Source organism: Ambystoma mexicanum, chromosome 3p (genome assembly GCF_040938575.1).
Source record: "Ambystoma mexicanum isolate Mex_15411 chromosome 3p, UKY_AmexF1_1, whole genome shotgun sequence".
NCBI classification, from domain to species: Eukaryota; Metazoa; Chordata; class Amphibia; order Caudata; family Ambystomatidae; genus Ambystoma; species Ambystoma mexicanum.
This window is the reverse complement of record NC_090925.1, coordinates 997,533,978-997,560,183: the sequence shown is the minus strand read 5'-3', so window position 1 is coordinate 997,560,183 and position 26,206 is coordinate 997,533,978. Positions and strand designations below refer to the sequence as shown.

General features: G+C 45.4%; 1 protein-coding gene across 2 annotated transcripts in view; it reads right to left on the bottom strand.

The window, feature by feature from the left end:
• The window catches only part of GHRH (growth hormone releasing hormone), a 309,118-nt gene that overhangs the window by 68,333 nt on the left and 214,579 nt on the right, over positions 1 to 26,206 (bottom strand). Inside the window, exons 1-2 of one of the 2 annotated variants that reach the window (XM_069652293.1) lie at positions 13,125 to 13,263; positions 11,495 to 11,620 (exon numbers count right to left, since the gene is read on the bottom strand). In XM_069652293.1, coding sequence (XP_069508394.1) covers positions 11,495 to 11,589 — 95 coding nt within the window. In that variant the 5' untranslated portion in view covers positions 11,590 to 11,620; positions 13,125 to 13,263. Of the gene's footprint in view, positions 1 to 11,494; positions 11,621 to 13,124; positions 13,264 to 26,206 lie in introns of those variants that run through there. The other variant, XM_069652292.1, reaches the window with a different exon arrangement.

Sequence of the window (26,206 nt, the reverse complement as noted above, 5' to 3'; positions counted from 1 at the left end):
TAGTGCCTGTTCTATGAAATAGAGTTTGGAAACCTAATTAGGGAGTCACCAATGCTGACTCCCAAATGCATACATTCCAATGTAGAGCATGGAATGCAGTGATGTAATGAGCAGATGGCTGGGATGTCTCAACAGGAGACTTGGTGGATGTTACATGTATGTCACAACAGAAGTTGTACAACTTCATGTTGTACAATCTTTAATGGTTGTGATGAAGTCCCATGCCAAATGCTGGGTAATGGGACTGCAGGGTCCCTGGGCTTGGTGCCACCGCCTCCTCTGAGATGCAGGGTTTGTAGGGAGTAGAGAGAGAATCCCCCAAGCTCCCTCGTCTTAAATTCAACACTCCCTGCTTGGATCCTGACCACTCCTGGTCAGCTCAGACTGGTATGCTTGAGAAGGAAACGAAGGGGCTCCCCAAAAGGTGACAGTGCAAATGTCCAGTGCGCAGGGTTCAGATTACAAGGGGTAAAGAAGCCCTCACATCCATGTGACTTAATGTATTCAACATGGGATAATCCTCTCTAAGAGGATTATACTGGTAAAATGAGTTTACCCTCAGGTCCGCTCTTTACTCTCTCAGTGGGAGATGCTGAACCCGACTGTTCCCCTTCCATTTCTGAGTGTCCAGAACATATGAACACTACAGGTCATCTCAAAGGGAAAGGGAAGTAGCTCAAATAATAAACAACCCAGGTTCAACTTCTATCCGGGGTTGGAAAACCTGTCTGAACAAACAAACTCAATGCTTCCACCCTCAAATTATCTAATCATACCAGTGACACGTCTAAAATAGAGGCGATGCCCAAAGGATAGCTCGAAATTAACTGGTTTGCATGTCTCAAGAAGAATTACAATACTCTTGTTGCTTCTTAACTCAAAAATAAATATGTACAACTATTTTTCTACTGGATATTAATGGCTCCAGATATACTTTTCTCTTCCTCTATTATGCTATCTGAGATTTTGTGAATTGAAAAGTATTTTCTTTCCTTGACATAAATGTTCTCTTACTTTTTACAAAAATTGCTTTTATTATATTTGCACTTTAGTCTCCTTTTGCGTTCACTGAGTTTGCCACAACTCTTGCCCTTCAAAGCAGCTTCCCGCGCCTCCTTCTCCACCACTCCCTGTGATTTCCTGAAGTCAAACGTGAGTTCTCTTTAAGTGAGCGATTGATGCATACTGGTGTCACCTATGTTCCCAGTGTGAGTGTGTGCAATGCCTGACCTGTCCCCACCGTGCCATGTTCGCATCAGGCATTAACATGCCAGTTGGGTACTGTTCTACCCACCACGCCTCCAACATATCCCACAACTACTCTGTAGCTTCCTTTGTACGAATAACAGGAGCCAGACCAATCTCTTCCTATTGTGGAAAAACAAGGGTGCAGTTTATTACATATTTACAACCATTAACCTCAAAACACACATTAACCTTTAAAACCCAAACTACTGGCAGCACCTTTTGTTTAGTCTTCTTCATCAGCACCCCCTTTTCCTTTTGATCTCTTTTATTCATCTCCAGTCAGCTCTCCTTTTCTCCTAATCAACTCTTTGCCAAACATACTTAGGTCTCAAGCCCTGAACCACCCTGAGCCTCCCGCTCGTGGCGAATCACATTGGCAGCACTGCTGTTGGGCTGCGGGGTGAGCCTTTATGCTTTCCATTCCACCAGCCAAGGCTGGAAGCTGACAACCAAATGGGGGTGCACCTCTTTATCTGGCCTTACTTTACCCCCCATGTTAGTCTAACAGGGGGCTACTTGCTCCTGGTCATTCTTGCCTTCCATCAGGGGGTCAGTTTTGGCACTGCTTGATCGCCTGAGTAACTGCCACAGCAAAAAGTATTTTTTGCCCCTTTGTCCCCCCCATCAGTGTAGAACTGTGCTTTTATTCACAACCTCGATCTCTTAGAGCATCTTCTGAATTCAATAAAAAGGGTTCCAAATCAATTTCTAACAGGTGAACCCTGTCTTTCTCGTAGTAACCAGGCACTCTTGGGTTTATCAGCCTGTGCCTTATTGTTGAATAGCCAGCCCCCCTACAAAACTTGGCCATGGCCATGTTCAATTTCTTACTTGACTTTTCAACTGCTGTATGCGGTTTTGGCCCTCTCCAAGAGAACTTAGATATCCCTCTATGACCAATTCAATTTGCAAGCCTTGCTCAAAGACCTAAGCGTGAGGCACATTTCCTTCAGCAGTTGCCCCTGGCCCATCTGAGCCAGGTCATTCCCACTAGATGAATAACCACCATGTCTGGAGGGACTTTCTTCTCAGGCAACCGCTTCATCATGCTCTTAAGTTCGTCCCATCTCATTCCCGCTTACCAAACCATCAAATGGTGGTCTGCTGCTCTCACTAAGAATGAGTGACCTATCACCCATGTTAATTTCTTGCTTCTCGTGGTGTCCTCGATCACGGGGAGAAAAATATATATCCATCATTGCTGTGCCCTACATCCTTTCAATCCTAATATACTTCTTTTAGGCACCCAATCTCCCCCCCATCGATATTCTAATACGTAATTCCTTGAATACTCACCCCTGACCCTGCTGCTGCAGAGGCTGCCCCTGTTCTGAATGAGAGGGAGCCATAATGTTTTGGGTCCCTACTGAACCTTCTCAACAGGATGCCGGTCACTACCTGGAACTGTAAAACTGTTAATGGTAGCCTATTTGCATGGGCCGACAGGTTTTTTGCACCCACAGGCCTGACGGCCACAAAATGCCTTAGCAAACAAACTGTACAACAGCTGCCATCTCTTATGCAGTGCTGCCGGACCCATTGCCCTTTTCCTGCCTGATCCGTCGTTTACCATCTCAGTAATAGCCTAACCTCCTGTTCTTGTGTCGCCACGTCAGCCTCACTCAAGCCCCCTTGGCTATCACCTGCCTTGTTGGTCACAGCAATTTCACTTACTATAAAGGCCCCACAAAATGTTAACACGAATGCTGCTGTGAAGAGTTTCATCTTGTATTCTCCTGTGCATACCTGTGCAATCTTGCTCATAATTTCTGTTATGTCTTGGAATGTAATGGAGCGCCTGCGATCTGACTCTCTGCATTCCAGCCTCCCACAGCCTTTCATGGCTGCCCTCATAACCTCCCTTTTTGTGGGGTCATTGACTACTTTGGTCCTGCTGAAAAATGCTACTGCTGCTAAATTCGTTGCTGCCCATGCCCTTCTCTTCTTGGCCTTTTTTATGAACTCTAAAACATCCTGTTCTTGAATTGCTCATTCGGGCTCCATTATTGTCATGAAGTTGTCAAATTGGTCCTTCTAACGTTGCAAGGTACCTGGGGCCAACAAGTTCTCCACGAATGTGCCTAGAACATCTTCGCTATCTTCCAGAGCCACTCTGGCATTACTGACATCTCTCCTCTGCCCCCGGTGCAAGCTGCCTGAATCTCCGCCACTGCAAATGAGACAATGTGTCAGCTGTGCTGTTCTGTACACCTGGTATATGTCTGGCCCTAACTTATGTGTTCAGCCTCAGCCAGGTGAGCGTCAAGAATCGTAGCAAGGCAAGCACCATCAGACTATTCGCTGCGCTATTATTCATAACCTGCACTACCGCTTGGTTATCGCACCAAAGCATGATATTTTTGTTGGCCAACCTCTCCCACCACGTTCAAAATCATAACAATGCAAAACAATTCTAGGAACATTATGTTCCCCATTAGGTTCTGTTCTTTCAATGCCAGCGGCCATGAGCTAGTGCATGAGCTTCCTGCCAAAAAGTCTCCAAATACCAAACCTCCTGAGGCATCTGTGAAAACCTCAATCTCTTTGCTCGACTGCCATGGATCCCTCCATACTGAAACCCCGTAAAGGGATTTAAGGAAGATCACCCAGACCTGCAGATCTCTTTTCACTTCCGCACCCAACATATGTGGTGATGCACCTGCATCAGTCCCACAGTCTTCCAGGCAGGCATCAGTCCCACAATCTTCCAGGCAGGCCTTCTAGCAAATACTCTACAAGCTGGGTTGACCCTCCCTGCAACTTTAAGATGCTTCATCAATTTCTGCAACTCAGCTAAAGCTACTTTCTCTCTTCTCATTTACTGCACTGCGTTCTTAAATTGCTCCACCTTCTTTGTAGGCAGCTTGCAGTTACCTTTGATTGAGTCAATTCCAACTCCAAGGAATTTCAATTTCGTTGTTGGTCTAACCGTTTTTACCTGAGCTAGTGGGACACTAACCTGATTTGCAAACTTCGCTAATGTACGTCAGATTAGTCATCAGAAACAAACACATGATTTTTAACCTTATCTCTGATGAAAACCCAGACATCCCCTTTATCACTCAAACCTGGTTCTCTGACGACTTCCTCCCCTCTGCACATGAAGCCTTCCCCCAGGCTACTCCCCAATCACCCACAACAGAACCCTTACACATCAAGAAACAGCCCTGCAGTGATATAATATGGCATTCATAACGCACCTGTACACAAATGTGTCTAGGCGCGGCAAGAAAGGGAGGACAAAACAATGATCTTACTAGGCCACGTGTCATTTAGATGGCACAAGTGCAGAGAAGTGGAAGGGGAAAAGTGCAGAGTGGGGGAGGGGAGTAGTGCAGGTAACTCAATAAGTGCAGCCAGCAAGTGGCTCATAAGTGCCGAGAGAAGGGACTGTAGGGTTGCAGATAGTGACCATAAGTGCTGGGCTAGCCTGGAGGCAGTGTAAGGGCAACTGGACATGCAGGAGCCTGGGCCCGAGTTCAGAGAATAGCCAAGTGACCAGTGCGTGGAGCAGTTGGGACATCAGCAGGGGAGAGGAAGAGAGAAAGCGTAAGCAAAAAGGAAGGTCTTGAATTGCTTCCGGAACCAGAGGTGGTTCTGCTCAAGTTTGAGAGAGGCAGGGAGGCTGTTCCAGAGGGAGGCCCCAGCCGAAGAGAGAGATCTGCCCCCAACTCTCTGCTTGGAAAAGCTTCTGTCCCTCAGAGTTGGAAGTGGATGAGCGGAGAGCTCCAGAATGGAGATGTTTAGGAAGAGAGAGTTGGAGGTAGTGCGCCCCCAGACTCCAAAAACCCTTGTGGACGATGCAAAGGGTCTTGAACTTGATCCTTTGCCGCCACAGGGAGCAAGTAAAGAGATTTCAGGGCTGGAGAGGTACAATCACTGGGTTTAAGGCCAAGGACAAGTCTTGCAGTCCTTTTCTGATAAGTTGTAGAGGTCGGAGAGTAGAGGAAGGCAGATTTAGGAAGAGGCTGTTGCAATAGTCCAGCCTAGACAGGACCAGATCTCTTGAGACATTGAGCTTTTATTGGAAAGTGAGGAAAAGAAGAAGGTGCAGCTGATAGTTTGACTTCTTAGAGATGTCAAAGATGCGATGTGAGGAGAGAAGAAGAGGGTGGAGTCGAAGATGACACCAAGGTTCTTAGCCTCGCGGGTAGGAGCAGAAAGAGGGCTCAGAGTGGGCGGCCGGCGAGAGAGAGAGAGAGGAAAGGAGGGAGCCGGTGTTCCGATGAGCAGCATGCCATTCCTGAATTGCGGCCAGACAGTTCGGCATTAGAGAAGGGGGAAAGGTGGCTGAGGGGAGCCTGAAAGAGAGCTGGGTGTTATCCGCATAACACTGAAAGCTGGAGCATAAAGTAGCGATGTGGTGGGCAAGTGGTGCCAGGTAGTGGTTGAAAAGCCAGGGAGAATGGTTAGACCCCTGGGGAACACCACAAGTAGAGAGAGAGATAAAAGAGAGGAAAGACCTCAGTTGGACCTGAAAGGGTCTGTTAGTGAGAAAGGAGGTCTGCCAGACCAGGGCCTGATCAGTGATACCCAGGTTATCAGGGAGGCGATTGAACAGGATGGCATGGTTGACTGTATCAAAAACAGAAGAAAGATCAAGGAGAATAAGGACAGAAGGAAGGTTAGAGTCAAGGTTAGAGAGCAGGTCTTCACATGTGTTCAGGGGAGCAGTTTCCATGCTTCTGGCAGCTCTGAAGCCAGACTTGTGGTCGTGTAGACAACCAACAAATTCAGTGTGCAGATTAAGCTGGGAAATGGCCAGCTTTTCCAAGAGTTTGTCCAGGAAAGGAGTGATAGAGATCAGGTGATAGCGATAGAGGAAGGATTGGCAGACGGCTTCTTTAGAAGGGGGTGCACAAGGGAGTGCTTAAGGGGGGAGGGAAGATTCCAGTGGCAAAGGAGTGATTGCAGAAATTGGCCAAGGCTGATGACTGTAGTTTGCTCTTAGTCAAATTCCATCTGTTCCCACTTTCTCCCCCAGTTTCCTCCTTACCACCCAAGCTACAACAGAACCTGTGCAGACTCTGAGTGACTCTGTAGTGGCCATCTTGATCTCTCATCCCACGCTTACTGTTCTTAGTGATCTAAACATCGTTTCAGCACCCCCTCCAGCCCCATGACCCGTCATCTCCTTGACAACCTGGAAGCCCTCATTATGACCCAACTCATATGAGGTCCCACACACATTGCAGGTCACACCTTAGATGAACTGTTCAGCTCATCCAACCTGATCTCATCCCCTCTCACCTGCCCCCTCAACTGGACTGATCACTATCGTTTTCTCAGATCTGACTCCACTGCCCCCATTCCCCCGCCCCCTACATCCCCAGGATCCAACTCCGGATCAAAGTAACCATCTGCCCCGATGTATCCTCCTCCCTACTCTCCTCCCTTCCCAATCCCCCCCTTCAAGGAGGAACACCCTCCCCAGACCATTTTGACCAATGGCTCTCTGTTGTCCTATCCCCTTTAGGTGGTTCTGCCCTCCCCTCAAATTCCTGAACCATTGCCTGGAACACCATTGGTGGACCAACCCTTCTGCCCAAAACAAAGCCACTCTTACTCTTGTTAGACACAAGAGAGCCTACAGATTTTAAATTAGAAAAGCCAAACATGCCTTTCTACACCTCCTGCATTGCCAATGCCAACAACCCCTACAAAGATCATCTCTGAGTTCAAGACCCCCCTCTGCTCTTTCTCTCCATCCCCCATTTCCGAAGCACTGTGCGACACCCTTTCTGACCATTACTTCAACATAGCCATGGAAAGCAACTTCACCATCCATGCTAAACTATCACCCTCTTCTGCCCCATCAAAGACTGCCCCCTCCCCTGCCCTGGCACGCACTCTCTTCAGTTCCTTCTCTGCAATCTCCCGTCTGGAGTTCTCAAGGCGTTTCTCCAATAGCTGTAGCTAAGGATTCCCAGGAGAGCCTTGCCCCGCAGCCCTCCTCAAAACATTTTGTCCACCTGTCTGGGGCACCCCGGCCAGATCTATTATCAACCACTCTCTAACAGCTGATATCTTCCATACAGCACATAAAACCTCTCGCATCAAACCACTACTAAAAAAGCTCTCACTTGACCCCCTCCTACCCTCCAATTACCGCTCCATCTCTAACAATTGCTTCATAGCAGAACTACTAGATTGCACAGCATTCTCTTAGCTTAGTCTCTTTGCCGAGTCCCACGGCCTTCTTGACCCTGCCCAGTCTGGCTTCAGACCCGTCCATGGAACTGAATTCTTCCTTGTCTCTAGCTGGGACGACCTGAAAAGAACAGAAGACTCTGAGGGCTGTGCCACACTCTTCCTCCTCGACTTCTCAGCTATCCTTTCTCCTCTGCCCACTGCTCAGTCCCGCACAGAGTCCCTCAGGGAGCCCTCCCCCCCTCTCCTCCTCTACCTTTTGCCCCTCCCCCCGCTCATCCACTCCCACAATCTCACCTGTTACAACTATGGTTATGACACTCAGATCATCCTTAAGATTCCCAACTCCCCCTCCACACCCCAGCCAGACCTGGCATCTTGCCTCTCAGACATTGACCTCTGGATGACGAACAATCACCCGCTCCTCAAACCCAGAAAAAACAAAATCCTAATCTGCAGCAAAACAGCTCTTACCCCAGCCTATCCCTTGGCTGCCTTCATTAGTGCCCGCGCCCACTGCATCTCTCTCAGTCAAAAACCTAGGTTGCATTTTTAGCTCGGACTTGACCCTCTCAGTCACATCAATGCAGTCTCCAGATCATGCACCTTCCACCTCTGCATTCTCAAGCAGATCTTTCCAAATTCGCGCTCTGAAACACTTGTGTACGAGCGCGATAGAAATAAAATATCAATATCAATATGTCTCTCCTACCCCCATGCACTCTCCGCAATCATGGCCATCATCCTCTCACGCCTAGACTACTCTAACTCCCTCTGCCTAGGTGTGCCTGCATATCAACTCAGAAAGCTCCAAGAGATCCAAAACTCTGCAGCAAGGCTCCTCCTCGCACTCTCCCGCAGAGAACACCGTACCCCTCGCACTCAGGATACTTCGTTGGCTGCCCATCAGCCGATGGACCTCTTTCAAAGCCATGTGCATTACCCATCGTGCCATCCACATGAAAGACCTTGAATTCCTCCAAAGCAAGCTTACACGATACCGTCACCACCCGAATCTACAGATCAGGCTCTGCACACCTCCTGGCAGTCCCCCCTTTCAAGTCCTCCAGACTAGGTGCCTGTTTCCCCGTCCTTGAACCCACTTTCTGGAACCCCCTCCCCCACACTCTGGCTCATAGAGGATCACCTGGCCTTTAGGAAATCCCTCAAAACCTGGCTGTTCTCTCCCACTTCCTAATTCCCTCCTCCCAGCGCCCACTCCCCCTTCACTCACACACTAGCTTCATCCAGCAATCACCCCCCTGCAAAACTCCCACCACATATTCCTCTCCCAGCTACCTGTCTCGTCTCTCCTCCATCTTCTCTGCTCTACCACCTCAAACCCTGCCTCAGGTGCCGGCAACCCCACTGCATTGCGCCACGTCTGGACAGGATTATGAAGATTAGCATGTGACGCATCTAAATAGCGATGCCACTAACCAACCACACTAATCAACCTCACCCATCTGCATACACCTCTCACATTCTACACATACACAACCACGCCTCAAAAGCACTGCAAACCACACGCACTTCACTACATTGCTACAACAAAACACAACACAACACACATAGCCTCGCACAACAACCCATGACAGCTATCAAACGAACTTACACTAAAGCTCAGCGAACGGTGCTAACCACACTGAGGCTGCCAATGGCACATCTCAGCTCTCTTGCTCTTTTCCCGCTCAACCTCACTAACCGTTGCCAACCTCTTTTCTGTTCAGATCCGCCAGGGGACCATTATGGTGGTGATAGTGTGCAGTATAAATATCCTTTAACATAACATGTTAAGAATCCTGACAGTGGGCTGGGTATTTCACTCATATGGTCTTAGAGGGTGGGCAATACATCACACATGGAATGCACCTTAGGAAAAACACTCATCTTCTGGGAGGAGGACAATCAGGCACACCGGCTCCCACTTTCGTTGTCAGCACTGTATGTAACTCTAAAGCACATGAGGCAGGGTCTGCTGCTGTAAGAAAACGGGAAATGGGGAGCCTTGTTGGCACTAGAAGGAAGTAGGGATGGTAAATGATCACTCTAAGATCCTCTCAGAGGGTGAGTATTATGTATTCATTTAGCACTTAGATAATTTGTGAAACGTAGCACTGCTCTTTTTACATAGATAGAACCCAGGATGTAGACATAGTTGTTTGTACAGCTAACCCATTTTCTCCCTTCGCACACCGCACTTTCGTAACTTAGCAGAAGGCACAGTCTCTGGGTCTTGGCCACCCTCACATAACTTTAATGGCTGAAATGCACAGACGCATAATAGTACCTCCCAATGCTCCCAAATCTGGAGGGAAGAGTAGTGTAGGGGTTGAAAAATGAATCCATGGAGCATCCACTTGGGCAGAGAGGAGGAGATGCTAAACAATAGAGCAGAGGAGGAAAGGACCTGACAAAGTGAGAAAAGAGTGGAGGAGGTAGAGAGCATTGTGGACCATTGAGCAGGAAAAGCAGAAAACCTGATATACAAGGGATGAAGAGGAGGTGAAAGTCAGAAAGGATGGAAAGTAACAATTTTAATGGGGTGATCCTAGTGATTGACATGCAGAAAGGGAGCTGGTTGAAATGAAAGCCCCTGGAGAAACTCCAAGCTTGGTGAGGAGCAATACCCAAGAGTGTAAAGCAGCCCACCAAGGGATTAATACTAGTAGCCCCAGGGCCCACAGAGATCTTGGAAAAGCTCTTAAAAAGCCTGATGCCTGGACCCATCTATATTAGTTCCAAAAAACTTCATCAAGGGAGTGTATCCCTTATCGTCTCTATAGAATGTTGGCTACGGGATCCATAAGTGAGCTGAAGTCTTTGCTGGTTATACGCTCTCCTAGGGGATCAAGAATACTACATATTACTCAATGTCCTGTAGTGTCAGCATTGCTCTCACTAGTGTAGTATTTGTGTTCAAGTGATATTTAGCTAACACTGACAGACCTGCTATTAATTAAATCGCTGTTAGTTCCAATATGTGGCTGCCACCTCGAGGAGAAGAATACGTCTGGGTATCTTTTATATAGATATGCACAGATGAAGATGAATGTGGAGATTTTGGGCACAAATACATGTGAGGAAGGTATTGTTTAAAAGATTGTTCACCTCCTTGTGTGATGTTCTAGTTCTAAGTATTGCTCCTATGCTGTAATAATAGCTCTATGTGGCAGAGATCATTCAAAACTCTGCCTCATATCATGACCGTCAGTCACTTGCTTAAGTTATTTAAGTGCCTATGATGACCAAAATATGTGAGGCAGGGTATTGACTGCTGCTCAGAGGGAATTCATGCCTTTACAAAATGCACACCAGGTGTCACGATGCCATTTGGCATGGTTACTAAGTGGTCAGGCTTTTTTTTTTGGGAGGAAACCATATTCTTTTGGACTTAGAACCCAGATTTGGCTTATGACATAGTTACAGCTGGCACTGTTATCTGTATAGAAAGAAGAAACATTGTAACCAATGCGAACTGTACACGTTTATTTGTTTTTTTATGTGAATGGTCTCCTGGAAATGTTTTTAAATGTTTCCATTCAATTGATTGGATCATTGTGATGTGCTATGCAATTTCCTGTGTTGTACAGTGACTATGGGGTTCATGTAATGTGACCTCTAGACCTCAGGATGGGGGGGATGTTGGGTCTGACAGTATGTGTGTTTATCCCGGCGTGAGCGACCTCATCTATCTGCGATATGTTAGGTCAGATTGCAAGCTCCCTCTTGTGTTGCATATGGAAATGAACCACCAACTATGATGGTACAATCCGGATTTTCCTCTTATAATAACTTCTATTCAGTCTTTCTTGTCCCACCACTGCCTTCTGCATCCAACTTTCGTAGCCTATTAGGATCTTCCTAGTCCAACTGCAGCCTTCTTTATTTACCCTTCACTTCTCTTTATAGACTGAGAGCTTCCTGTGCCAAGCCATGGCCTTGCTCACCCATCCAGTGTCTTGTGTATCTGCCTTGTGCTCAATCAGCAATGCCCTCTCTAATATGTCACCTCATTTCTTTTTCCGTTTAAGGCTCCTCATAGTCTTCCTAGGCAATCAGAGCTGGCAGCCAATGAGCGTGTTTGGTTTCTTACCTTTTTTCTGTGGGGTCCGTCAGGAAGCCTTCTTGCTCCTCCAAGGAAAGGTCTCGACTCTGCACTGGATCGCTCTCTCGGAGTTGAAAGGTCATGGTTTTTCCAGAGATGGGAAGCTGGTCATAACTGCACCAAAATACACACAAAAAATAACTCAAACCAAAGCTTTCAAACGGAAACACCATGTAAAGTCAGTTTTCTCTTCCTGATGGGTAAGTTACACTGCATTTACCACATGTATTCTTTTGTCTCCATTTGTTTAGATATGTAATGCTAATCACTGCCTTACGTCATAGCAAATCAGAGTTCCCCATAAAGTAATGCCTATTGATGAACAGGTGACTTATATGGCCATATTTCCAACAACATCAGGTTTCTACCCCATCAAACTTCATGCTGTTCTTGTTTATTTGAATCATGTATTTTATTCTACTGCTTCTCATATATTTCTGTTGTTTAATGTAAAGTGTTTTGGCGTAAAGCGCTATATAAAAGTTTACAAATACTTAATTGTCCTTACACCCAGCACTAGTACTTCACCTCAGTCCAGTTGCACAGACACTGATAATCCTATACTATGAATTCTCGGCCTGCTAATACACTTGAATACTGAAACAGAGTAGCCCTGCTATAATGGCGACATATGATAGGCAGAACGTGTATAGTTACTAATGAGCACAGCACCAGCTAATAATGGCATGAGAGACTCTTCTTCCCTGCTTCTCTTTTTTGCTCTATCCAATCAAGTTAACCATACAAAAAAATGATGTCTAGCGTCCGCCGTCCATCAAGCAAGGATCAACCCTGTTCCTCTTCAGAGGTCCATTCCAGAGAGCAACACCCATCTCTGGCCTGCAATCACACCTGTGATGGCACTCGGCCCACCCCCACTTCAATGCCTACCCCTGCCACTTATTGCCTATCAACATCTGTATTCTTGGGAATAATCAACATACACACACATGGAACCAGAAAAGCTCTTCCCTATATGCTACTGTGGCTCATCCATCAGGAGGCCCTTTGTCACTCTAGCCCCCACAAAGAAACACATCACATTAATACAAATGTTTCAACGAAACACCGAATATTAATGAAAAATATAAGCTATAATTACTTATACAACCATTTAATTATCAAACTATAAATACATAGATGTTCTAAGTGCAACATGATTCACACAATCAAACAATCAAACTACATAACACAGAATTCACTGTGCTACGTTGAGAGGGGAGAGGCAACATTGGAGAACAATATTATAATAAGTTTCATTGGCCCTCAGTACTAGTTTGGTGGTAACATGGAGGTAAATCTGTTGAATTACTGGCAAACTCGATTACCGTTATCCTGCCCCCTGCTTCAGATGTAGCAATAGAAGCCAGGGAATCACCCCTACACTGCCCCTGGGTCTAGCGTCACCGGTGAGACCCTGTGGCCCTCTTGGCTCAGAAGGATAGCTCAGGGGCAACGCGCTCGTTCCCCAGGTCCGCACTTTCGAAACCTCTGGGTATTAAGTGCGTTATAAATACCCAATTACAATGGGCTACCACGCAACCCTCCTTACGAGGCAGACTGGGGTATTTACCACTGTATTCAGTTCAGTATTTTTAAATTTGGTTTATTTACATACCTGTTTTCTCTTATACCATCCACTCCTTCGCTTCTTTGTGGGAGGGGTCCTGGTTCTACATTTACAGCACCTGGCCATTTGGGCCCCCCCTGTCTACTCACAGAAGTGATCCTCTCTGACTAAGGTCCTAGTAGCTAATGCTGCACCTCGCTGGTGACTAGTATTTTATACCAATGAAGTGTCACAATGGGGCTTTTCTAAGATGTCATCATGACAGCACAATAGTGCGGGTGATACCATGCTCCACCTGGCTGAGGGGTGGTAAGTCAAGACAAGCTGAAGAGCTCCCTCCTGTGAATCTACAAAACATAACCCGACCATCATTGAACCCTAATAGGACACCTGCTCCATGAGATCCTGCATCAGTAATGTCTCTTCCAGCGATGGCATCCCTTATGCACGTCTTCGGATCCTTGTGACGTCACAGAGCCGCAACAGTGGCATCCCTAGTGTTCAACCTCCAGGGTTCCTACTGCTTTGCTGCTTCTGAGAAGACATGGCGCCTTTCCGTTTCATTTTGAATAATGCCAGCTCTTCATTCGAAATAAATTGCTGTATGTTCATTCTCAGATCATCTGTTATCAAACTTGAAAGATTTCTCGATCTCTAAACTATTGGAGCCTTACACTGGGGACACAAAGAAACTTTATTACAGAATACCCCCGCCATTTTCTCCATTCTTGTAGTCTATTACTACTCACCTGCTTCTGCTCACCTGGCGGGGGGCCCTGTCTGCAGCCTGGTACAAAATCAGCTGTAAGATAGGTTAAGGTCAGCAGAATGCATTGCAGAATTTTGCTAATATCTTTGCAAGCAGGATAATAACTTCCATAGTATTTACAGTAGGCTGCAGGTGGGTTTGTTCGCCAATCCATGAGCAATCCAATGCAGCGAAATCTAATGTGATGTGTGTTTCTAAGAGTAGGCCCTCATTTAGACCTACAATGTGTAATGGTAAGCAGTTATTGCCATGTGGCTCCTATGATTATTTAGGCAAGTTAACGTGGAACGAACATATGATCAGGCAAAAGTCGAAAATGGCCCAACTTAATGGGGCTATGTTTAAATTGCGAAAATGTGAGCACTTATATGGCTGATCACATGATGACCATTCACAAAGCCAAATTCATTCCTACGGGTTGTTATGGAGTGGATATTTGGGGACATAGGCAGATGGATATATTGCGATCTGCACTAAACGCTTTTGCATGCCAGTTGCTAGGAATCCCAGCTTTGAATCACACTGTTCATCTGCAACTAGGCCTAATATTTATAGCAGACCATGCATATGTGAGAGTCTTGGCTCGGAATAATATTATATGGGCGTGCGTGTGCTTGGTGACTTGCATCTTCACCACGCCTGCGCCTAAGTTTAATTTTATTTATTTCATTCACCATGATACCTTTCCTCGGCATCCGCTATGTGAATGCTCCCATTGCCTAAGGAATCCCCCAGCAACCTCAGCAAAGAAGAAAAATACTTGCTTTCCTTAGCCACCTTTCGCACTGAAGGTAACAAAGCATCAGGGCCTCCACCGGTGACTACAGGGAGCTGAATCCCGAGTCCCAAAGGGGAAAGCTTCATCTTTAAAGTAAAGACTTTTGGTCTGGCTGAAGGGAGCTTCAGGCTCCCTCTGTACTAATGGGTTTTATTTACAATGGCTCCCACGGCCGTGAGTCACTGGGATGCCCAAGGGGCCCAACTAGGTTCAGGAGAGCTGTAGTTCGACTCTCTCCTGTCCAAGTGCACAGAACTTCATCACAAACCACAATGAGATTTTTAAAATAAGAGAGATGTGATACAGAGTACTGGAAATACCTTTCTTTCTGCCATTCAACCCGTCAGCCTTAATACTCAAAAACGGATGCCATTTTAGGATACAGCACATTGAAATGTTCCCTGGCTGGGCCTTTGGTGTAAATAATCTTGACTAGACCCTAGAGGCCCAGAAGGCCTCTGACCCACAGGTGGGCTCACTTGGTTAGCCAATACTCTACAAAAGGTGGCCTCAACTCATCACCCAAAAACATTTTGAAAACAACTCGCTCCTTGGCCGCCAACAGCCAGATTCATCCCTATCCCAGCCCAGAACCAGCTTGTTAATGCAAGGCTAGATTACAGAAATGCTCTTTATAGCCTTTATAGCCTCCTGCTTACCAAATTAATCATCTTCAAAGGTCCAGAACACAACCAGGCCCATGCTGTTTGGTTAAAAAACATCACTAAGTCCATACCCATATGAGAAGCCTACAATGGCCCAGTGACAGCAGGTTTCAAGTTCAAGATTGGTTGTCTCACCTTTAAGAGCATTGGTAGCTTGTCTTCCTGCTACCTACAACACACAATTCCCCAGTACCAACCATCCACAACTTTTAGATGTTCCTACAGCAAACTTCTCTTAGTGCCTTTGGCCCATTGCCTCATTGCAGGAGCAAGAGGCACACTTTCCTCCCTTCATAATTAGTTCACGCATTTCTCTGCTGACATCAAAACCTGCATTTTCCAACTTGCCTTCTCATCTTCACCTATATGGCTGGTGCTTTTGTTCTTGCTCTCTCCTTTCTCTTTTCCCTTTGACTACTCCTCTACCTCTGTAATTATGCCTGCAGCACACATTCCATCGGGTTGGGGTGTCGAATTAATTGTCCCTTTATTTAAGAAGAGGGACAGAGACACACCCAAGGCCTACCACCAATGTACCTTACTCAATGGAGCTTCCAAATATTTAGGCAGAACCAATGTTTATGAATTACTAGAGTGAATGAAAGAGAAGGCCATAATTGCAGATTCTCAGTTAGTACAGCTAGTGTCCCTCTGGGTGGGTGTGCGGACCATCCATAAAGGCCTGAATATTAATCTCATTCTTGCAAAATATATCCGTGGTTTGCGATTACCTGTCTACGTGGTGATTATGGATTTGACTTCTGCATTCAACCACTTATACACGTCCATTCTGTTATGATATGGCATTTATAGCGCGCCTGTTCACAAGTGTTTCTAGGTGTGACAAGGAGGGGGAAACAGAGGGAGGACAAAACAACGATCTTAATAGACTTTGTGTTATTTAGATCATGCAGGGAAGAGAAAGGGGAGAAGTGCAGAGGGGGCTGAGAAGAGGAAGGAGAGAAGTGCCAAAGGGGCTGGGTAGAGGGGAGAAGTGCAGGTAACTCAATAAGTGCAGCCAGCGGGTGGCTTAAGTGCAGAGAGAGGGGACTGGGTTGCAGATACAGACCACAAGTGCTGGTGGAGGCAGTGCAAAGGACAACTAGACATACTGGAGCCTCAGCCCAAGTTCAGAGGGTAGCCAGGTGACTAGTGCGTGGAGCAGTCTGAACATCAGCAGGGGAGAGCAAGAGAGAAAGCAGAAGTGAATAGGAAGGTCTTGAGTTGCTTCCGGAACCGGAGGTGGTTCTGCTCAAGTTTGAGGGAGGCAGGGAGGCTGTCCAGAAGCTGTTGACAGCTTTGGTGGTGCTGAGGATACAGCCCCCACGACTGGCTATATTGATGAGGATACATTGGGACAAAGTAGCTATGATAAGGTATGAGGCAGATGGAGAAGTTGCAGATAAAATCGAGATAACAAGGGAGGAGGGGTTTGCCAAGACTATGTGGAGGTAGCCATGCCCTTCATAAGGGCATGGCTACCTCCAAACACGGGTCCGGGTCTGGGTTCCCTAAATGGGGAAATACCGGGCCATTCCGAGCTTGGACGGCCCGGTATTTCCCCATTCAGGGAACCCGGACCTGGACCATCCCCATTCCCATTTGAGCCCCCATAGGGCTTAATGAGAATAGGGAGCATGCTAACAACGGGCCCGTTGTTAGCATGCTGGGCCGCTCGCGGGTCCCGCTAAGGACGTCTGGTAAAACCAGCCGTCCAGAGCAGGTCCCGCGAGTGGACCTCATAATGGGGTGGTAAGGGGTTAACGGCTCCGGCACCTTTACCGGCGCCGTTAACCCCTTATCGCCCACCTCGTAATGAGGCCCTATGTCTTGGCACCCTTATTATTTAATACAGGGGGACAATTTCAAGTTGCAAGCCACTAGCAAGCAAAAGAAATCACTCAATTGTACACATACGCAGAGCACACCATTTCCTACTTGCCAAGAGCCAATTATTGTTAGGCAGTGGCTGTGTACACATTTACAGGGGAGTACATTCAATGTACCCAGTATTGATCATAAGAAGATACCAGGACTTATCTATGCAGATGTAGCAGTGCTGCTGGCTAGAAGATAAAGTCATACACAGAATATTTGGAAAAAGGCTGTTTAATATTTAGCGCAGCTAAATCCAATGTGATGTGTGTATCTAAGAGTAGGCCCTCATTTAGACCTACAATGTGTAATGGTAAGCAGTTATTGCCATGTGACTCCTATGATTATTTAGGCAGGTTAACGTGGAACGAACATAGGATCAAGCAAAAGTCGAAGATGGCCCAACTTAATGGGGCTATGTTTAAATTGCGGAAATATGAGCACTTATATGCCTGATCACATGATGACCATTCACAAAGCCAAATTACTTTCTACTGGTTGTTGTGGTGTAGATATTTGGGGACATAGGGAAATGGATATATTACAATCTGCACTCAATGCTTTTGCATGGCAGTTGCTAGGAATCCCAACTTTGAATATTACTCCTACTGTTCATCTGGAGCTAGGCCTAACGTTTATATCAGACTATGCATATATGAGAGCCTTGTTTTGGAATAATATTTGGAAGCATGAAGAAGCTGTTTTGACAAAGGAAATAGTGTCAACTGTTATACCCTTGCATACCCATATTAAGAGTCATTTACATTTTATTTGCTGTGGTGGTGGGATTGCTTCCCAGACATTATGCCTGGAAATGAAGAGGATAATAAAGGAGAACTTGGTAAACAATAGTTAACAAGGACATTTTGGCAAGAGATCAGTCAGAACGTATTTATCTCTTGCTCCTACAAGAGATAAACTTGCTCAGCTGAGTATTTAACGCTACTGCATGTTAGAATCCGTGGGTAATTCCTTACATGACTTAGGTTAGGCATTTCACCAATAAGATCAATCGCAGAAAGATGGTTAGGGGCTTGTCAGCTAGAGTCAACACTTGTCACGACCCACGTCCAGAAACCCCCCTGTCAAGCCCATGGGCCAGGAGGGGTCTTGGCTCGGGTCTCCAACAAACTTAGGCATCCTTTTCCTAGGCCCTCTTGGCGCCAGGCTCATACTTAATAAAGACTTGTGTTTAGGGAACTACTTTATTTCAAGTGCCAGCCAACATGGAGGCATCCACATAGCTTGGCTCCTTGGAACCAAGCTATGCAGTATAGTGTTTTGGGTGTGGTAGCCTAGGAACTACTTTACCTGGACTACTTTCTTGAAGCTATTTAAACCACAACCGACTTGGATAACACGCTTTGCGTTACTTTGCAATCCTGCAACGTGACGCTCATCATGTTCAGCTGTACCCGCAAACCTAGGAAGAACAGCATCTGTAAAGAGACAAGAGGACATCGTTAGCAGCAGCACCTTACCTGTAATTTTCATCGTTAGCTGCCCACAGCTCCTGAGAACAGCATCCTAGGATCATCGCATCTCCCGGACCGACGGATCTGCAAAAAAGGAAGAAACAAGACATTAGACACTTTTACAACATATCGAATTGTGCCGAAAAGCTTACCTCGCAAGTAGCCCCTCGACCAGCATCGCCTCAGGATTTCATACACCAGGTGAGCACCGCAATCTATGGGAAAGAAAAGACAACAGGTTAGCAAAGGCAAGGCATCATAGCGCTGCACATAGCGCCTACTTACCGCATCATAGCGCTCTTTACACGCCGTCATTTACCGGCGAGACCCAATTCAACCAATGCATCACATTGGACTTCCGCGCACCTAAGGAAGAGAAAGAGACATTTATTAAACCAAGAAAGGCATTCAAGAATAACAATATACAACAGCAATAAGACCTACCTGAAAGACTCAAAGCGGGCCGGCATCAGTGAAGTAACTAGATCGCATTCGACCCCAAAGGACAACACGCCCCTGCCAAGAAGGCAGGACAGAGAGCACACCTGAATTAACAACAAGGCAGAACTTCCCCGCTGGTCACACCTGGGAACCGCAGAGAAGGATACCAGAGTCGCTATGGCTGGGTGGAATCCCTGTGGATACCAGGTGAACGTAACAACACGTCCACGCAACTTTGATAAGATACATGTATACTGAGTCCATCACCACCGTAATGGACCATGTCTTGGTATGGGGATATTGTGACCCTACCACAGTGTGTCAAAACTGTAGCATGAATCATTAAGACAACTTTATCTGAAGGAGAGGTGGTGTCTGTCAATGTACGGTGGCTCTTTGTACTTGATTATGTTACCTGGCCCTCTAGTGGGTTATGCATGAGCATGAAGGCCCAAAATATTAGAAAGAAAAGACATTCAAACTGTTAACTAATTGATACAAAGAGAGGAGCACCTTCGTCCTGCAAGGAGTAGACGCGTATAAATAGCACATGGTCCTTCTTATGGTCTTGTATGCTCTTTGAGATTCATGAGTGTATAGGTATTTGTTTGCAAATAGAGTTGTATCTGTAGAATCATGTCCAATGTTTTTTATAGAGTTATTGATTATAAATTAATGTATTGGCTAAAATAGGAGCACTGGACACATGGGAATTTTAATCTTGTGTCTTCACATTTCATCATACCCTCACCACTCATGTTCACCTCTAAGATTCCACTCTTTCTTAAAAAGCGTAACTCTGTCAGCAATCATTCAATTCCACTCCATTCTTCCCGGTGTACCAAGGAGGAATGGGCCGGGAGCCATGCACTCCAAGAACTTCATCTTTGCCCTTTCTGTCCAAAGGAAATTTGTTCAAAGTAAGTTAACAAGGTTTCTGAATTAACCACCATCAAGGTAAGTTATAATGTGGGTTTATTGGTAGAAGATTACAAGTAGAGTAAGAGGGATTGTAGAAGATTACAGGGACATCCACTCCCAGCTAGTACAGCAGCTCAACTGTCAAACCCCGGAACGTTAGAACACTCACCCCACCAACCTTCCAGCAACCCTTAAGGTTCCACAATGACCTCACCCACATAGCACACCCAGAAGCACGTAACCTCATCCTCCAGTGACAGACCCGTGATAGCATAGACTTGGCATCTGCACCACCAATGAGAGTACGACACTTCTCCCTCCCTACAGAGAACATACTACATCTTGAACCTAGATAACGACAGTTTCCTAGTGGATAACTCATGGTTTCAGCACTCAACTCCCCTAAAAGCAATATGATCGACACCATCAAATTAGGGTCCTCCTGGTCTGGCAAAACATACCTACTTCTATCAATGCTGGACATTGGGTTGTCAGAAGCTTTACCGGACATCATTTTTACAGAAACAGTAGTGACTGTATGGAACAAGAGTCTCATCAGAATTATCTGAAAGCTTATGTCATCATACCAGAATTAGAGGTCACACTCAAAATAGACTTTTCAGAGCGATCATGATATTGAGATTGCCACATTTGTATAACAATCAATCCAATTTCCACATGTGCTTTTGCAGAAAATGGATATCTGGCAGCTTGTCATTTTTGCTCAATTCTCACGCATAACCCACATCCTTTGTTACTTCATGGAAAGCATCTTCTGAGACTTTAAACCCTGGATAACCACTTCCCTGGTATTTTATTGCTGGGACATAGAACTGCTTTTACATGTGCAATTTACCCTTCAACTGCCCTTTCCATACACTACTACTTGTCTGAAATCGCTACGCAATTCTCCCTCTCCACCTGCGCCCCAAACTGAACAATGCACTACTATTGGCTCCCGTCAGAGTCTGGGCAGCTAATCAGGATGCTCAGATTGCAGCGTTACCTTACGATACAGGAGAAATGTTTGTGGGAACCAATTCTACCTAGGCACTTGGTGTTTTATTTCCTAGTTAATCCTGGTTGGTTCACTTATGTGGAATGAGAGAAATGATCAGTCTTGTTTGAGAAGGGTTTGTAGTCACTACAAACCCTTCTCAAACAAGACTGATCATTATGCATCATTCTGCTCATTCCACATAAGTGAACCAACCAGGTTTAACTAGGAAATAAAACACCAAGTGCCTAGGTAGAATTGGTTCCCACAAACTTTTCTCCTCTCTAAACATTGGGACAAATGAGCACTGTCCTATGGGAACTAATAAACCGGCAGCAGGATCAATGCTCTAAGAACATGTTGGTCAGTGCAGCACCCCAGTATTCTTAGTGCTCTATCACATACCTTGCATTCTGGCTGCTCAGTCTCTCGCTATTGCCTCCTCTTGACACCCCTGGGCATCCGTGTCCACACTGTCCAGTCTACCCTGTCATGGCAGCCTCCCAAAACCATCAGATACCTCTTGCATCAGCCGCTTCACAGACACCTTCCTTTCCAGATCCAAACTTCATGGCGGCTGTGGAAACGGAAGATGGCCATCCCACAACTATTTGCAATTACACACAAAAAACAACAAATAAAGGAAGGTTTAAACACATGGTTGCGCAGTCTGCGCTGCAATTTTCTTTGTTTATGAACAACAGGCCTTGAGCACATCGGATGTCATTCCAGTGCGCTAATCGCCATAATGGCGAATTTGGAAGGCTGTCTGAATGGTGACAGTTTGTCACGCTCCTAAAATGTCCTCGCTGTGCTTGGAACTATTCATTTGGGTAGTGGGCTAGTCAAACCTGGTGCAGTCCACCAAACTCGTTATTTTGGTCAAACTAACAGAACCCTACCCAGCTCTACCAATTCACTTGTAGTGTCATCCCCAGCAACCCCTCTGGCCTCCCAGTATAAGGTAGACACATTTTTCGAATTTATTTTTTAAGCGTTCTGCAATGCTTGGATATTTGTGTGTGTCTTTCCGAAATGTTCAGCATACTTCCCAACATGCTACACACCTAAAATGTGCCATGTGGGTAGGTTCCATGGTGTAGACAATGTAAAAAAGTATATAATCTAAATATACCTTTGTCTAATTTGATTTTTTTTAGTAGGAATTACTGTGCGAAGCACTGGTACAACTGCTAGTAATTGATATATTTAAGTATGCCCCGTCCTACTGCCCATCTGCCCTTCCCTCCTGTCATTCTAGTATAGGGAAAAGTTCAAGCAATCGCAATGCGCCTGGGTCATGGACAGAATTATACACAATATTCAGTGATGGGAGCGGTGTCAGCAGCACTGGAGAGGCACGCTGGGCCGCAGTGAAATATTCAGGTTTTGCCTCACAGTAGTGTCTCTGGTTGTCAGGTAGGGGAGATTAGATTCATAAATAAATTCATGAATTATAATAATAACATCACGATGTTATGCAGTGTGTCATGCGCGTGTTCCTGCTTCAATAATAGTTGATATTATTGCTCAATTTAACAGTATTCTCTTATCAAGGGGAACGATGTAGGCTTGACTGCAGGTTCTACACAGATCGGTGAGGCGAGCATTCAACGAGCTGACTGGCCTTACTGGTTACTTGAATCTCATGCAACGAACTCTACACAGGCCATTACGTGCCCTTCAAAGTTCTGTAGGCGGCTCAGCCTATAGCACCCCTCACAGCGTCATTGGAGAGAATATTGTCAGTTCCTGGCTTCTGAATCAGCCCACGAATTTACCACAATAATGAAGGAAGAAAAACGGGTACGGTTTGGTATATGGAAGGACTCATTATTCAAATGACTGCTCCCTCTGCGAATAGGTGAGCTTCGAAGCCTCCCTGTGTGGATCCACAGAGGCTGTCAATCATCTCATAACAAACATTGCAATGATACTTTTTATTCCTCCCTCCAATGATGAGTGATTTGGCTGTCAGCTGAGTGCTTGCAGTGCTTTATGCAACAGTCCGCTTGTAACAGAGATACACGGATACACGTTGCTTCTCAGGGTTGCTACTTGCGCTGACTCCATAAACTACTTTTTGGAGGAAAATATGCATCTCCTGGGATTGAATTTCCATTCATTCGTACATAATTCATGCCATGTTCAGCTTTCACAAACTCCTTCAAAACTCCTCCTGGACCAGACTTGCAACACCAAATGAATTCTTTTGTTGGTGTACACCAGTTCCGACTGATGGACTGGCTGGATTACTTACCGGTACACAAAGGCCAAATCAAAGGAAACATGTTAGAATCTGCAGAAATATTTGTCATCCTTCTGCGGAGTCAGAAATTCCATATTTACAGAGGGGAAATCAGCTGAAACTGTACAACCTTTGACTGTGAATTCTACAGCCCCATATTTCGTGATTGGGATGGGGGGAGGGGGGTGCTGAAGGGATAGTGTAATGCTACCAACCAAAATTGTGGGTTACGGTTTCAGGGGAAATTCAATTTGCCTGTTTTTGTGGTTGAAAGGTGAACCGTGCAGATGTTAACGTATGTACTTACTTGGGTTTGACCTGTACGAATATCTATCTGGGAATAAACCTATAGGCATTGCTATCATTAGAATAAAGAAGGTTATTGCAAAGGTCTGTTATGTCAATCATAAATATTTCGGCAGACATGTATTCCAGTTGTAAGAAGATTGAATACAAAAATATATTCGATTTGCAATTTCAGGGGCAATGAAGCATTTAATCCAATTTTTTTTAGCTTAATTTGGGGTTGGCAGATAATCTGTCTCCACTCTTACGCTTTGCCTGGTAGTGTCTTGCTCATCTGATACCCTTGGTTCAATACACTCAATGTATTCTTCTCTCCAGTGATGGGTGATTTGGCGGTCAGCTAAGGGCCTGCCATCCAATATGATATTATTAGATGGATAATGCATACATGCCTTGCTTGACAAGGCAGGATAGTTACACTAGCCTGCATCATTTAACGAACGTAAGCATCTCTTGCGATAGCACTGGGGTAGCGTGCTGGTCTTAATGGCAGAGCAACAGAGGTTCGAATCCCAAACTCGGGTATTAAGCGTGTTATAAAAAAAAACAATAAAATAAAAAATCAATACAATTTGATCTGTCATCCACTCGTACATAATCCGTGCCATGTTCAGCTTTTACAAACACCCAGACGTCAATGTTGGCGGGAACTAAAGAGTACCTACGATGTTCCCTAACTTTTCAGGAACATGTGTGCATCCTTCCTTTGTTTTTGTTTTTTTACCTCTCCTACTGGGGATTAGAACCTGAGACCTGCTGGTAAAAATCCAGTGTCACATCATATTGCACTATTCTGCAGGTGCTGGATTATGTGTGTTTATTTGTATAGACTGCTTGGGACATAACGCCCTCTGCCAAGCTGCCACAAAGCTCCACTCGGCAGGGAACGGTTTGTCTTCTGCAATTCAGCATACATTGCTGCAGACAGAGCTGTCTGCACAGTAATGGGTTGATATAGTCATAGGCATGTCCCTTAAGAGGTGTGAATGGAGGGTGATTGGAAAGGGGAGGCTGCATAAAGCTGCATGCTGTGGGGGACAATGGCAAACTAATGGTGGTCATTTAAATGCATTTTCTTTCATTGTGTTTTCGTCAGTCTGGGTAGTACTGTTGTAAAACATGGTGGTGTGAGGGAAAAGGTTGAAACCAGATATGGATTTGGTGGGTAGCGGGGCAGAGAGGTGGAAAAGAAGGGGTGGGGCATGGGGGCATCGCGGGGCAGAGAGGTGGAAAAGAAGGGGTGGGGCATGGGGGCATCGTGCAACTATTCATTTTTTACAGTTCGACCCCTGCAAACGCCTTCAAAACACTTTCAAAACAGCGTCTCGACTAGATTCTGTTTTGGTGTATGCCAGTTTCGACAGATGGCATGCCCGGAATATTTACCAATATAGGCCGACCAAAATTGCATAAAACCTCGTGGAAATCTCCCCAAATATGGTTTCTACTCCTACAGAGTCAGAAAATGTATAGTTTCACGGGGGAAATCTGCTGGAACCATCCAAATATTTCAAAATCTGGAGGCGATTTCTAAAATCCACAGAGAAGTTTGAAAGTCTGTGCTCATGCATTTCCTGCAGAAACATATGCCCCATAAATTTGGACAGTCTCTATTAACTGGTAATCTTCATTAACCCCGAGTCCTCCTTTCCTCAGTCCCGAGGGATAAAAGGATAATGTAATGCTACCAAAACCAATATTGTGTCTTTTGGTTCTAGGTTGAATTATATTTGCCTGTTTTTGTACTTATTGGTGAATTGTGAAGTATTTAACCTATGTACTTGCTTGGGTTTGACCAGTACGAATATCTATCTGGGAGTAAAAATAATTGCTATTGCTATCGACAGAGCAGAGGTGGTTACGGTAGAGAGGTGTTAGGTTAATCATACATATATGGGCAGACATTTAGTCCAGGGGAAAGAACACTTAATGCAAATATATGTCTGATTCTTTATAGAGCTCCTATTTTACTCGTCAAGATGGAAGAAGCAAGTGATGCCCTTTTTTAGCTTCATCGTGGCATTGGCAGCGAGCAAGCATATCGCCACACATACGCTTTGCCTGGCAGGGGCTCATCTCATGACTTTAGTTCAATGCACTCATTTCGATTTGTGTGAATACTTGCAAAATCATCTGAAGGAACATGGAATGTAAGGAAGCACCTATGCATTCAAGCCAGCATGCCAGATAACAATGTAAAGCCTATAAGCATTAGTCACTGCTGCATATGGATGCATCTACTTTTGTAATGCCACACCCACCTAGAATACCTTTATCATTTAAAATGAGTCTCTGTTATTGGTGTTTGAGGCAATATCCCTTCGAAGTTATCCAATCGGTAACTCTAGCAAAGTCAAGTGAAACATCACTCCAAATGTTTCCTCAAAACGAGGGTGTATGTTGCTGGTTTAGGACTCTTGTCAAGAAAGAACAAATTAATTGGATTATTTGTCGATTAAGTCTTTTAAGATCTAATTTGGTAAATAATGTGTCCGTCCATACAGAAGGAGCCTTTGTGCTACCACATAGTTTGCCAAGATTAAGTATAATGAGGAAGTGATTTTCTATATAGCAATTTATGGAATAGGATTTTTAAATGTTGCAATATTTGAGCTAAGATATAAAAATGATGTGTTATTTATTGTGACGAATCCT